We start from the raw sequence: 14,336 nt of genomic DNA on the forward strand, positions 1-14,336 counted from the left end.
GATCTGCTCTGCTTTTGGGATGGTAGATGCCAAAGGATGGCAAATACCAACATTCTTTTCCTTCTTGAAGGCTGGGGGCAAAGTTCCATGTTTGTTGTCTATCATTTTTGCATGAACTGTGTGTAATGTTCTTTTCATTTAAGGTTTTCTTTCCTAAAAGGTGACACACTGACCTAGTCTTTTCAGCGCGTAGTCTCTGTTTGTTTGGCAGGCGTCTCCTAGGAGACCGGAAAGGGAAGGGGTGCTACCCAGCTTTTGTGGGCTCGCCTTGAAAAACTTCATTATCCATTATTTGTATGAACTTGAGGTCTTCGATGGATGGAGCAGGCTGATGATTCTAGTCGGTGCAGGTGAAGACTGAGGCTCGAGTTGTCGATGTAGAGAGGAGCTGTATGATCGGCAGAGTTGAGGTGGGAGGGAACTGCAGCAAGGAATGCCCTTGTGTGGGATCTTCACATGCATGTGGCTGTAGCAGGGGTGTGAGGTAGCTAGGGCGACCATTTTCTAAAACACATGTTTTATGGACGGTGACGGATGAAAGGCCTATGTGCTGTGCCAAGGCACACGTCTCCGTTTCCCACCCAGCCTAGATCTAATTTCTCTGAGCGAATGGGCGTTGTGGGGTCCATTTATCTGCTACAGTCGGATTTTTGTTATTGTTATTCTAGAATGTCCCTGCCTAGCAACAGAAGTATTTCTGCATTGGGATCTAAGGGGAATCTCACTTGCTATGCTTTTCAGGTGTGGGTGATGGAGTATAAGCATTAGGGGTTGGAATTTCCGATCTGTTGTTGGGGAGTTAGAGTTGCATTCAATGAGAACAGGAAGAGGGATGCACGCCTTCTCATCTAATGATTCAATCATGTAGCCACATGCCCTCCTTCCGATGTTTCTACACTGCCGCACACGCCTTTAATGTGTAAGGAGATGGGGAGCTTGTCATGGAACATTTCAAAAGTCTGTTCTGGCAAAGAGACTTGTTGTTTTGTTCACAATGATCGCGATACACTTTTGTAGCTGTCTCTGTGACCTTTGGGGATACACGCTGACTAGACAGATTTTGAGCAAAGCTCTTGCACTCACCCTTCACCGCGCTCACGCCAATGCACTTGATGTTACAGCTTCTGGAGGCTGTACTTTTCTCTACCCTCCCGCCGTTGTCACGAGATGGGTGGGGATTGTTTGGCTTTCCATGGTGATGGACCAGGGGTGAAGGGGCCCGACATGCTTGTCACTCTTGCACTCCGCACATGTTATGGCTGTGTTGCAGTTCTTGGCAACGTGAGCTGTTGATGCACAACATCGGAAGCAGATGGAGTTCTCTTTGCAAACTGTTTGCGGTCTCGTTAGTAGTTTGTCTCTAAAAATTCCACCACATTTTCCCTAGCGGGTGAGGCATTTTGTGAATTGGGCAGTGTTTGGTTAAATCTGGAGAGTCCACTTTTGGCTCACTGTTGTGGCTAACGCCACCAACTTGGGTTTTGTGAACTAACACTGACTGATTGGCATACTAGTGGGGCTTCTGAGGCTTGTTCTCCTGGTGGCAGGAGCTGTGGGAGAGATATGGTAAAACTAGGATGGATTTCTCGCTTTAGCTTGGTTTGTGAATGAAGTTCAAAACGCAAAAATGGGAAAGGAATCTGGCCTCTCGTTTAATTTGAGAACCGTAAAACATCCATTTCTCCTGCAGGCTGTATGGGGAGCTTTTCAACAATTGGAGCTACTCCTCTGGCTGTGTCTAGATATGCCAGTCCTGTTAGATACCCATCTTGTTTTGCAGCCAACAGCTCTTGGAGGGAGGTCTGCTAACTCACGCAACTTTGCGGTTCTTTGTTGATATTTTCGAAGCTCTCCACCTTGCAAATGGCCCCCTTCTATAGCTTCAGGTGTGCCGTAGGCACTCTTCAAGGCGCCAGATGGTCTTGAGCCCCCTCGGGATCTCTTATGTAGGCTACTTTTAAACCTGGGCTTGCTCTGGACTCTTTGCCAAGCCATTTTATCAGGAGGTCGGTTTCCTCTGCTACAGTCACACCAATGTTGTCTATGGTGTTGCAGAGCGGACTTCCATGCCAGTAATTCTCTACTCTGTCGTCCGAACTTTGTCAACCCGGTGGACACCAGCTGACTTCTTTGCAATGAATTTAGCCAGATCTCGGTTTGCAAGAACCATGATTGTTTTGATTAGGGGTGTGGTCAGAGGGACTGAAAAGTGGATTTGGACTGGGGGAGTGTATGGCCATTTGCTCCTGCCATGCTTTGTTGCTGATTGGGGACGGTTTGTGGTGCATTGTTGCTGGTGGCATTGGTTGCCTATGCCACCGCGTGGCTCTGGTGAAGAATTGCTAAAAGGGCCTAGCTTTGTCTGTTAATTGACAGAGAATCATGAGCTGTGAAGTATCTTTGATTTACCTCTGATCCTGGATATCCAAAACTCTGATCTTCGTTTAGTTCTGCTTGCAGAGCTGCTGCTTCTGCAATTGCAGCTTCCATTTCTTTATTGCATTGGAGAGCTTCTAATTCAGCTTCTAATTTTGCTTTCTGAAGTTTCATCTCTATTTCTCTTTGAGAATAGGCTGCTCTGGTTCTGGCTGCTTGTGCTTTGGCTTTGCTGATGCTAACATGGCTCTTTCTTGAACTGCAGGTTGATGCCACGAGCAGGCGATGCGGGAGGAGATGGATGCCATTGCTTGAGATCTGACCTCGAGTTCTTGCAATTCTGCTTCGGTGGAGTCGGCGGGTTGCTGAGCTTCTGTCTGAGATTCCATGTCGTATGGAGCAAGGGATCGGGTGAACTACTTGCAGGTGGTTGTTTGCGAAGATTTAGTCGTCTTGACAGGCGAGGGTCTGCCTTTTTTACTGTACTGGCCTCACTAATTTTAGCTCATTAGTTATCCAGCAAGTTAAACATTAGGCTATAGGATACAAAGAACGTCGATGCAGCTCGATCCGTTGTTCAGTTTCTCCCATTCCTTTATTAATTTTGTAAAAACTGTAACACAGAAATACATTTCTTTCAGCTCATTTATGCCTTTTTAGGAATATACATTTATGAATATAAATCACATAGAATATGACTGACTGCAACCGTAAATAACACACTTCATCGCTACCACGTTTCAACCACGCTAGCCATTATTCATATAAGAAACCATATCCATGAACTAAAATGGCTTATATTGCATGTCACACAGTTACCTAACACACATGTAGCAAAAACGAAATAATACTTTACAGGCATTGCCCTCATAGGGAACCAAATTATAATTAAAGCGACTTATTGCTGTAAACTGGTAGCTGAATATTCCACGAGACACTAAAACATCCGTTTAGTAACTCGTACTTCTTTTCCGTATGCGGAGAGAACAGGAAGTAGGCGGAACACATTTCTGCATACCGGGAAAATGACCATTTCGCCCAGTAGATGGCACTCTAACACAACAATTGCTGAGAAACATAGAGAACAGAAAGCTTGACGTTTATGTCTGCTAAGATCATGACAAGTTCTTTTTCGTACGGGCATAATGGTCTCGGAGATAAAAAAAAAAAAAAGACGAAAACAATTTTACAATCTTTCTCTAATTCCTTGGCGTCCATAGCCTATCTCGGCGGATCTCTCCTAGTCCCTAAACATTTCCAGTCTGGTTAAAAAGGTACAGCACAAATGTCTCTTCTTTCCCAGGTAACTGAAAAAGTCTTGCCTCCTTTATAAAACTGGCCTCCCATGGAGCATAGCCTAATGGCCATTCGTCAGTGGTAAGGTGAATTCAAAATGAGATCTCATGTGTACCGTATTTCCCATAGACATATTTCACATCAATACGATTTTGGTCATGTTCATGTATTTCGTATAATTTCAAGTCCTAAGAAATACACTACCCCTGTATTATATTTCTCTAACTGGGGTAACTATACAGAAACTCAGAAACAGCACCTGTCCACACAGAGAATGTCTAATCCCACTCTCGGGAAACTTCCGGTTTCTGAACTGGTTGTAGTTCCTGTTCTGGTTCCACATGAGGGCGCTCACGAATAAGTGCATAATAAATGGAGGTCTATGGAGCTGTACCCCTCAAATCCACTTTTCTCGGGATATATTTTTTTGCCCAAAAATTTGAATGTTGCATGCAAAAGAGGGGGCAGAGAAAATACACACCGCTGAGTATTATATTTTTTGAGTCACTGATTTGTTCTAAAAAGCCTTTCAAATGTGTCAATGACGTCATTCATTAGCAGAAAGCTAATGTGTTGTGGGCAACAACGACCCAACCTGTAAGAAATCGAAAGGACGTAAGTACTCGTTCATTCAACTTTTGACCTATAATCCATATTGATCTTGCGAAACCACAATCCAAAAATCTTCGATTTTTCAACGACAACCAGGTGAAAGAGACACATTTAGCCGTCTAGCTCCATAGACCCCCATTGTTTTTGCACTTATTCGTGATCGCCCCTAGCAGAACTGCACCAGATTGCAGGTACAACCGCAATAGCACTAGGCCTTTGTCCGTGCTCCTCAGGCTCTGTCTCCGGCAGATGTTCTGGCTGTTCAGCTCTCGGGGCATCAGCATCCCCGTCTGCTTCAGTGTCTTGTTCGTGGTCTCCGTGTAGCTGGTGGCGACCCTCTAACCCCCTTCTCGCTAAAAGGTGGTCCACATGGCGCCTGAGCACCTGGCCATCCACCTGGACTTTGTAGCTGAGAGGGCCGGTGCTAGTCATTACCACTCCTGGTACCCATTTCCGACGACCTGTAAAATCCCTCACCCACACTTCAGAGCCTGACATCAGTGCCCTGGTAGGTCTGGTGCGGTTCCCCCTACAGATCATGCGTTCTTGGCTCTGGAACACTTTGGTCTGGCTTTAACAGGTCCCATCTTGTTCTGACAGGACGCCCAAACAGCATCTCTGCTGGTGACCTCTCCGTAGTTGCATGAGGTGTCGATCTGTATGCTGCTAAGAACCTCGATATGCGTGTTTTCAATGACCCTCCCGACCCCATGGTTTTCTTCAGGGCCCTCTTTACCGTCTGAACTGCTCTCTCAACTTAGCCATTTGTGGATGGCTTGTAGGGGGCAGATGCTATGTGCCTTACACCATTGGATGCCAGAAATCCCTTAAACTCTGCACTTGTGAAGTACGCTGCATTGTCTGACACTATCGTGTGGGGAAGGCCGTAAATGCTGAACATCTCCCTTAAGTGCTCAATTGTTGCTGCTGACGTGGCTGCCCAGACTGGGGCCACTTCCAGCCATTTTGAATGCGCATCTACTGCTATCAAGAACATCTCCCCCAGAAACGGACCTGCATAGTCTATGTGAATGCGTGTCCATGGCTTGCCAGGCCATTCCCAAGGAGATACTGGTGCCTGGGGAGGAGTGTTACGTACCTCTTGACAGATAATGCAGGCATGCACTTTCTGTTCTATCTCATTGTCCAACCCTGGCCACCACATGTGACCTCTGGCTTTTGCCTTCATCCTCGAAATTCCCGGGTGTGGCTCATGAAGTTCATGCAGCAGAATTTCACGAGCGTGTGGTGCAACCACCACACGAAGTCCCCAGAGCAGGATGCCATCTTCCACACTGAGCTCTACTTGTCTTTTAAAAAACGGCCTTAAAGCCTCAGCTGGGCAGCTGGGAGGCCATCCCTCTTTGACGAAACGGCAAAAACATTTGCCAGTGTAGGGTCCCTTGCGGTCCACAACTTCAGCTGCTGGCTGGTAATAGGGGCTGTCTGAAGCTGTTTTAGTAAGCATGTCAGCTCAGCTGGTCTGTTTGTCTCCTTGGGCCTTTCTGGAAGGGGAAGTCTGCTGAGACCATCAGCGTTTGCAATGGTGGGTCCTGGATTGTATGCGAGGACATACTGATATTGAGCCAGCAGTAGAGCCCAGCGCTGGAGACGTGGTGAGGCTGCCGGCTGAATGCTCTTAAGCTCCCCAAGGAGGCCCAGCAGGGGCTTGTGGTCTGTTTGTATGGTAAAGCCACGCCCGTACACGTATTGGTGGAACTTTTTCACTGTAAATATTACGGCAAGGGCTTCTCTCTCTAACTGCGAATAGTTCTTTTCAGCTGGCGACAATGAGCGGGAGGCAAAACAGACAGGTCTCTCGGAGTTGTCCATCCTATGTGATAAAACCGCTCCTACTCCGTATGGAGACGCATCACAAGTTATGATTAGGGGCAATTGTGGGTTATAATGGACAAGCAGCGTTGAAGCTGACAGCAAGTCTTTTGACCTCTGGAATGCTACATGCTGCTGAGAACCCCATCCCCACTTTACCCCAGCCTTTAAGAGGCCATGCAGAGGGGCCAACACTGTGGACAAATCAGGAAGGAATCGGCCATAATAATTGATCGTTCCCAGGTAAGCACGCAGTTCGGTAACATTTTTGGGCTCTAGTGCCTCACTTATAGCTCTTACTTTCTTTTCCAAGGGTTGGAGACCAGCGGCAGAGACCCGATATCCTAAATATTCAACCGCTGGAGCCATGAATTCGCACTTAGTCCTTTTTAGCGTGAGACCTGCTTCCGGTAATCGTGTCAGGACCTGACAGAGTGTTTGGAGATGGGCTTCTTCTGACGGCCCTGTCACCAGGACATCATCCAGATAAACAGTTGTGTGTGGAATTCCTGCCAATAAGTTCTCCACTGTCCTCTGAAAAATTGCACAAGCTGAAGAAACTCCAAAAGGGAGACGTGTGTACTGGAATAACCCCTTATGAGTGTTAATAGTCACCAGTTTACGCGAATCTTCAGCTAGAACCAACTGTTGGTAGGCATGGGACATGTCTAGCTTAGAGTAGCTTGGGCCCCCAGCCAGTGTAGCAAAAAGCTCCTCTATTCAAGGTAGAGGGTACTGTTCTAATCTTGAAGCTACATTTGCGGTTAACTTATAGTCTCCACAAATCCTAACAGTACTGTCCGGTTTCATCACAGCCATGATGGGCGCTGACCACTCAGAGTGTGTAACAGGTTCAATGACCCCTGCTGCTTGCAGTCTGTCTAACTCTGCTTCAATCTTAGATCGCGAAAGGCACAGGCCTGGCCTTACAGTAGCGAGGCTTGACAGATGGGTTACCATACCTTTTAAGGTCCCCAGCTCATCTCTGAAAATCTCATTATGTTTTGAGAGGACGTTTTGCAGCGCGTTATCTGACACCTTGAAGATTGGCTTGAAAAGTTCTTTCCAATTTAGTCGTAACACGCCCATCCAGTCCCGCCCCAGCAGATTTGGACCCCGATTTCGAACCACCAGTACATCCAGAGTGGCTGTCTGGCCCTCATAGTAGACATTCACCGTCATTTTCCCTTTTACTTCTACCTTCTCCCCCGAGAAAGATCTCAGTACCACTTCAGAGGGTAGCAATGCCAACCCAGGTGCTGCGGCTTGCATTTTCTTGAAACAGTCCTCCCCTATGACTGTGCGTGATGCTCCTGTGTCCACTTCAAATTGCACTGGACTGTTGTTCAACTTGACTGTAGCCACAACGGGGCCATGCGGCTTTCCTTTCAGTGCCATTAGATAATCAGTCTGTTCCTCCTCTTCCCCTGACTCTTGAGATGGAGGGGACTCAGACATAAGGTGAGCGGCTTTTGGGTCCTGCCTCCTAGCTACTTTCCCTTTGTCTTGTTTATGCCGTTTACACACTTGGGCTATGTGACCCACACGTTTACAAAAGTGGCACATCATTTCCTTAAATCGACACGAATCAGCTGTGTGCGCATATCCACAGTGATAGCAGGTTACTGGTTTTGTAGGTTGTCGTGTTTGTGTCATGGACCCCGGGTTTGCTACTTGATTTACTTGAGAAGTAGGCTGCAAGGTTTGTGCACCTTTATCTGCTGCTTCCACTGCTATTGCTTTATCAAGGGCAGACTTCCATGTTAAATCAGACATTGCTAGCAGTCGGCGCTGTGTCTGTTCACAACCTATGCCCCAAACAAACTGGTCTCTCAAGCGCTCTTCTAAAGTAGCACCAAACCCGCAATGTGTGGCTTGATGTTTTAATTTTACCACATAGGATGAGACTGCCTCCCCTCGGGCTTTTGTACAGGAGTGGAATTTAAACCTCTCCACAATTTGACCAAGTCAGTATACTCAATCTCACTTGGTTTTGATGGGGCTATCAAGTCCATTATTATTCCATACAGAGCACTGCCACACACAGAGAGAAGAATGGCCCGTTTCATTTTTGCATCTGTTACCTCGTTAGCTTCAAAGTATTCCAATCTTTCCACATATCTACTCCCAGTTCTCTGATTCTGGATCGAATGCCTCCACTTTTCCAAAGACAGACATTGTTGCAGCTTCCTCCACTTCAACTTCACTATCAGCAAACTATCATGGGGCTAACTACTTGCCTTCTTTGAGTAGCCTCGATGCAGACCTTTTTCAGTGCAAGGTAAGTCAGATCAGCATGTTTTATCCTTGTCGCCAAATATTATATTTCTCTAACTGGGGTAACTATACAGAAACTCAGCAAGAACTATACAGAAACTCAGCAAGTCCACATGTCTCTTTTTATTCTTCTCCCCAAAACTACATGTGTCTCAGTGAACTCCTGCATGTAACTTCATACTACTGCACCCTAGTGGTGGCTCCATAAATGTAGGATACAACACCCTGGTCTCAAGTCCAGTAAGTACTCTTTTGCCCCTTTTTTCTCCTAAAGAGGGTTTAAGACAAACAGGTTAGAATTCAGATGGCCAATCTCAAATAATATCTGATTTGTGTGTTTGTGTGTGTGTGTGTGTGTGTGTGTGTGTGTGTGTGTGTGTGTGTGTTGCAAAAAAAAAAACATGCTTTTAAATAATCCACAGAAAAAAATTGCAAAGTGCACCAGACTGTTTCAATTTGAAGTCCAGTTCAGTTCAGTTTGAAGTTAGAATTTAGGTCTGTTACAACTGGTCGACAGAGGACGCCATATCCATGGCACCATCATTCACCTAGACAATAGCAATTCCTATGTTAGGATGCTATTTATAACTTCAGCTCTGCTTTTAGCACACTCCCCTAACGCGAACCATCTCCTCCACACTGACTCTTAATACCAGTGCCACAGGTGGGTGTGCCCAGCCCACTCCTGTACTTAATTTCTTGCCATGACTGTGTCTGTGCATAGCACTAACTGCATCAAGTTCACGGTAACTGGCCTGGCCTGATCAGCAACAACTAGGAACCTCTCTAGAGGGAAGAGATCCGGCACCAGGCAGCATGATGTGCAAACAACACCACAAAAACCAAAGAGCTCATTGTGGATCACTGGAAGGCAAAAGGGGGTCAAGGATACACCCATCCGGATTAAGGAAGCCGAGGCACAACGAGCTCCAGCTTCAAATTCCTTGATGTCCATATCTCTGCAGATCTCTCCTATTCCCTCAACATTTCCGGTTTGGTTAAAAAGACACAATAATGTCTCTTCTTTCTCAGGAAACTAAACCAGCCTGTCTTCTCTCGAGAGCATCTTCATAACTTCATAAACTGCATCAGTGTATGGAAACGGCACAACAGCTGACTGTAATTTAGTAATAATAACTAATCAACATATCATTGCTACCTGCCATCACTTACCTTCAACACACAGTGTGATGCAGTGGACACACATCATCAAGAACAGTATCCTTGCTGAACCCTCACACCCCACTAATAGTGACAACTATTTGGGACGACTCGGTGAGCCACGATTCAGACCTTCATCCAGCCCACTCATCCAGAGTCCAAAGAAACCCCTAGAACAAATCAGGAGAAAAACCAAAGGTGGGATGATTCAGAGAGCCAATTACAGGGAAGTATAAATTTGCCAGTAAAAAAAGCAGTAAAAATTTCACAAAGAAATGAATGACATGTTAGCATCTGAATACTCACCCAAAGAGAATCTTTTATGTTTTTGTATTTTGTACATGTATTTCTTTGTTCGGTATTTTTGTTTCTCAGTATGGAGATTATTGGTGTCACTGTAGAGACCAAGAAAAAAGGGATATGTATGTATGTATGTCCAAAATGTAAGTCATATTTCAACCAGATTTTTTTCCCCCAAATGTTTTAGTTTAGCAAGCATAGAAGATGTTAGGCCTCTTGACATCATGTAATTATATTTTTCATATGTTGCATATCAAGTTACAACTTCATTGTCACTTGTTCACAGCCCTCATTCATCCACTCCACCCCACATCCATGCTCTCTTTCTTTTTCCTCGCCCTCTCTAACAGTCTCTTTTGTCTCATGGTGGCCTCTTTGGCTGAGGGCGTCCCACTAGGAAGACAACAATGCTAACCTGCACCAGCTACTACCAATATAAATGTCGAGTGTAGCTGAGTGTGTAAGAGCATTCGAAGAATATGGTTCCAAAAACACTATGGACCCTTTCAACAAGGTAAACAAAAACAATGCTTGAACGTTCTATTTGGGCCCCAATCTACTTCCTCTGCATTAAGATAACATATGGAATGTTAAAAAGGAAGTCTTGTGGGGCCAACTATGATGCTGATAATGGAACTCTCTTGAAAGGGTTTTGTAAACATTAATAAGTCATGTTATTTAATTTAATATTTCAAGTAATATCAAAATTGCAGTTCTGTTGATTTATACAGTATAAATAATAATAACCAGTTACATTTCCACTGAAATTACTTAGAAAACAAAATATTAAAAAATAATTTATAAAAAATCATTAAAATGGAGGATAGAGCATTTTGGAACCAAACTCTTCATTTTATAAACAATATATCCTGTAATAACATAATTCTACAACCCATATTTCAATACATAACATAGCAATATGTGTTGATAAGCATTTATTGTTGTGGCTCATTTCAATGATGACATACTTCTTTCTGCGTCTCTTTCTTCTTTATCTACTAACTCTGCACACCGATCAGTATGACATTGTGACATATTTGCCTGTAGGTGGAGGTAGAGACTGAGGATCGATCATTCCCTGTTGTGAGACAAGTAAACTGGCTTTGGTAAAGTCAGCAGGAAATATCAGATGCTTCACCATTCCCTTAAAGTCTTTTGTTGTGGTTCAATCATTAGCTGTGCTTCCCTTCAGGTGACAGATAAGGAACTAGGGTGTAGCTCACCGTCACCTCTATACTGACCATTCTCCACAGTGAACAGAGTCGCAAACAGGAAGGGGTGTGTAGGTGTGTTTATGTGCTGACATATTGTGGGCCCCTAGGATTTTTTAAATTTTAGATTCTATTGCAAAAATTTTGTATTTCAATCCTTATAAATACTGACATTTTCTGTTACATTGCACTTGTTGACAGCAGCATGTTGACATAATTGATATGTTTGGATGTGGCAAGATAAGTCATACTTTTTCATGTACAGAGGAGGTGTGATAAAAGGAGAATTCAGGAGACATGACAGGAACCTTTTTATTTGGATCAATAGTGCTAACACTAAATGATTGTACAAAGGTACAAAAATAGAACTTTGTAGATGATGAAATATGAATAAATAAATACATAAATAAGACCAAACGGCATAAGAAGAATAAAACAATAACAAATATTTCAAGTAATATTGATCACAATGTGTCTGTTTAAAATGTTACATCTATCCCCCTTGCAGCAATAAAAGGAGTTATACAGTTTGATGACCACTATTAAAGCTGCAGTTGGCAAGATTTTTTTGATCATATTCACTGAAACCGACACTATGCTTCGACAGAACAACATAAAGCAGCCGGTTTTAGAAAAAAAAAAAAACAGCACTTCTATCTCCACCTAGAGCCTGTTATTTGTTTTGCAAAAATCCACAACTCCTGGTTCTTCTGGTCCAATCAGAGCAGGGCTGTGTGAGATCTGACTGTCAATCACAGTCTGGTGTGCACTGACGAGCACAAATTCGATGAGAGGGTGCTCGGTGGTAGTGGGGGAGGGGCATGAGAGTTGTAAACTTTACAAATCCCCTCAATCTGTCAGACTTGCCAACTGCAGCTTTAATGGCAATACATTTAATTACAGAGAGTGAGCAGCATTGTCCACATTCCAGCATTCCAGTACACAACAACATGGCACTGTCCACCACAGATAGAACATCTGCATAGTTCTTCAGACACTTTCAGATCTGAGTGTCCTGAGAAGAAAAACAGGCAGCTCTGACCTTTCTAGTACAAATCCTCAGTGTATTCAAACCATTTGGGCTACTGGCCATCACTGGTGACTGTGTTCCCTTGATGCTACCCAGATTCAGCACCAGCTCTTCTTCCCAAGATTCAGCACCAGCTCCTTGGTATTTATGATTTTAAATCGCATGTGATTAAGATCACATTATTCCATGGCCATCTCTGTTCTCACTCAAACGTCCATACCTCAAGCTCCTGCACAGCAAAGTCATGGTGGCCAGAGAGAGGCTGGTTGTTAAATGTGCTGCAAGAAAAACTGGAGCCATGATTCAGGTCATCATCCAGCCAGAGTCCAAAGGGACCCCTAGAGCAAATCAGGAGAAAAAACAGGATTAAACATGATTCAGACATGGGCCTAACTGGTTGCCAGAAAAAGCTAGAAAAATTAACAAATGACTGTACTGCACTGTACTGTGTTGTATGAATGACTGCATGTTCACATCTGAATACTCACCCGCCTCCCCCTAACTGTAGAGAATCTCTGAAGCCCTTCACAAAGTAGGAGTTTTCCCCAGTCCAGCTGAACATCTGTGTAGGCAATGAAAGAGTCATGTTAATGTCCACTATGGACAAAATGCCACAAACACAAATGGACATAAATACCATAATATCCATGGCAATGAAGCCTAATGATGAAGAATATTACATTAGCATTTATACTACCTTAAACTCTGGACTGAAGGTGTAGAGGAAGGTCTCTCCTGTTCCATAGCAGCTGTTACTCACTCGGAACGGATGGGAGGAGAAAGCACCAAACACCTGCGCAGAAGGGACATCCATACATACATGAGTACTGAATCTTTCTATACTCAAACCGTTGTTCACGTGATAACTAGGAATTGTGTGTGTGTGTGTGTGTGTGTATATGTGTGTGTGTGTGTGTGTGTCTTTGTGTGTGTGTGTGGCAGTGAAAATATATACAGTGCATGTGGATGAGTAAAACACAAGACTGGTGAGAATCAGACGTTCTGAGACAGTGTTGATTTGTATCAAGTATTTTCTCAGAAAGGCAAGCATGAGGCTGAAATAGTATGGAGATTGTTACCTGATTTTCCATGTCCTTGATGACCAAGAGCACAGGCCTGTCTACGCTCGCCATGTTGCTGTAGAGAGTTCTGAGGCTGATGCCATGCACAACTGTACTGTACACCAGTCGCCATGGATAGCCTTGAGTTTGAGCAGGTAGGTGGGCAACCAGCTAAAGTAAAACAAAATACACAATGAATTTATTGATAGATAGATGATAGATACTTTATTGATCCCCAAGGGGAAATTCAAGATTAACAAACAAACAATAAATGTATATAAATTACATAGAACTGTAACACAAAATATAACATTACTGATTTATAATAAGCCTTCAGGATGCTTGACCCATTATTGAGCCATTGTCTGGTGCAGAATATTACTGAAAACAGTACATTTGCTCCCAAAGATGACAAAAACCTAAGAAGGAGACCACAATGACTCACCCTTTCAAGGTGTTGATCCAGTAGTATTTCGCTGGGGTCTCTCAGCTCTGGCAGCAGATCTTCAGGCTCTTCATCCTCCAAGCTACATAAGCTTTGCCTGCACTTCTGGTCTTCAGCAGTGATGATCTATAGAAGACATGTGGTATATTAGTTTATCATATTGTACGGTTCCTTTGGACATATTTATGAAATTCTCAATGTGTTTGTGCTGTATTAAACAGAAGATACGATTCTCATGCTTTTAATTATATGTTGTAAGCCTAAATGTGTTGATAATGAGAAACTTAAACTACAATGTAATACACACAGACACCAGTTCTCAAGTGCATCCAGATTCATAAACCTGTTTTAGCTTTTCTCCATGGATATTTTGTCATTGTCAGACTTAGTAATTGCTGAATCAAGCAGTCAGGGAAACTGAAGCATTTGCTATGCACTCTTCATGGTAAAACATCAAACTAACCTGCTCATGCTTCTTCTGGTAGAATTTTTCTTCAGAAAAAATCACCGTCACAAAGGGTTCTTCACCATTCTTTGCAAAGTAAATAACAGACCAATTGTCTACTTTTGGTGCCATGGCAAAACTATCTTGATAAATGTTAAATAAAAAGGCTGCTTAGTATGCAGCTTTGTGGATAGCTACTGTGTCTGAAGACTCACTGTGGCTCCTTTATATACACGGCTAGATGCTTGTTTTTTGTCTATGCGCACATTTCCAGTCAGAGTAGAGCAGA

At 43.8% G+C, this 14,336-nt stretch overlaps 1 protein-coding gene across 1 annotated transcript; it reads right to left on the reverse strand.

The window, feature by feature from the left end:
- Positions 1-11,844: 11,844 nt before the first annotated feature.
- LOC125306076 (nuclear receptor coactivator 7-like) lies at positions 11,845-14,336 on the reverse strand. Its single transcript, XM_048261229.1, has 6 exons — positions 14,066-14,336; positions 13,603-13,728; positions 13,176-13,328; positions 12,794-12,889; positions 12,585-12,658; positions 11,845-12,434 (listed from the first exon to the last, which is right to left on the reverse strand). Exons 1-6 carry the CDS (start codon positions 14,177-14,179, stop codon positions 12,299-12,301), a joined length of 699 nt encoding a protein of 232 aa, XP_048117186.1. The 5' UTR covers positions 14,180-14,336; the 3' UTR covers positions 11,845-12,298.

Source organism: Alosa alosa, chromosome 13 (assembly GCF_017589495.1).
Source record: "Alosa alosa isolate M-15738 ecotype Scorff River chromosome 13, AALO_Geno_1.1, whole genome shotgun sequence".
In the NCBI taxonomy this organism is placed as follows: Eukaryota; Metazoa; Chordata; class Actinopteri; order Clupeiformes; family Clupeidae; genus Alosa; species Alosa alosa.

Bases quoted from the DNA above. Each gene is read 5' to 3' on its own strand.
- LOC125306076 (XM_048261229.1), bottom strand. From the start codon at position 14,179: ATGGCACCAAAAGTAGACAATTGGTCTGTTATTTACTTTGCAAAGAAT. The intron at 13,729-14,065 runs GTTAGTTTGATG...TGTCTTCTATAG, and splicing joins ACCAGAAGAAGCATGAGCAG to ATCATCACTGCTGAAGACCA. The intron at 12,435-12,584 runs GTGAGTATTCAG...GATTTGCTCTAG, and splicing joins CTACAGTTAGGGGGAGGCGG to GGGTCCCTTTGGACTCTGGC.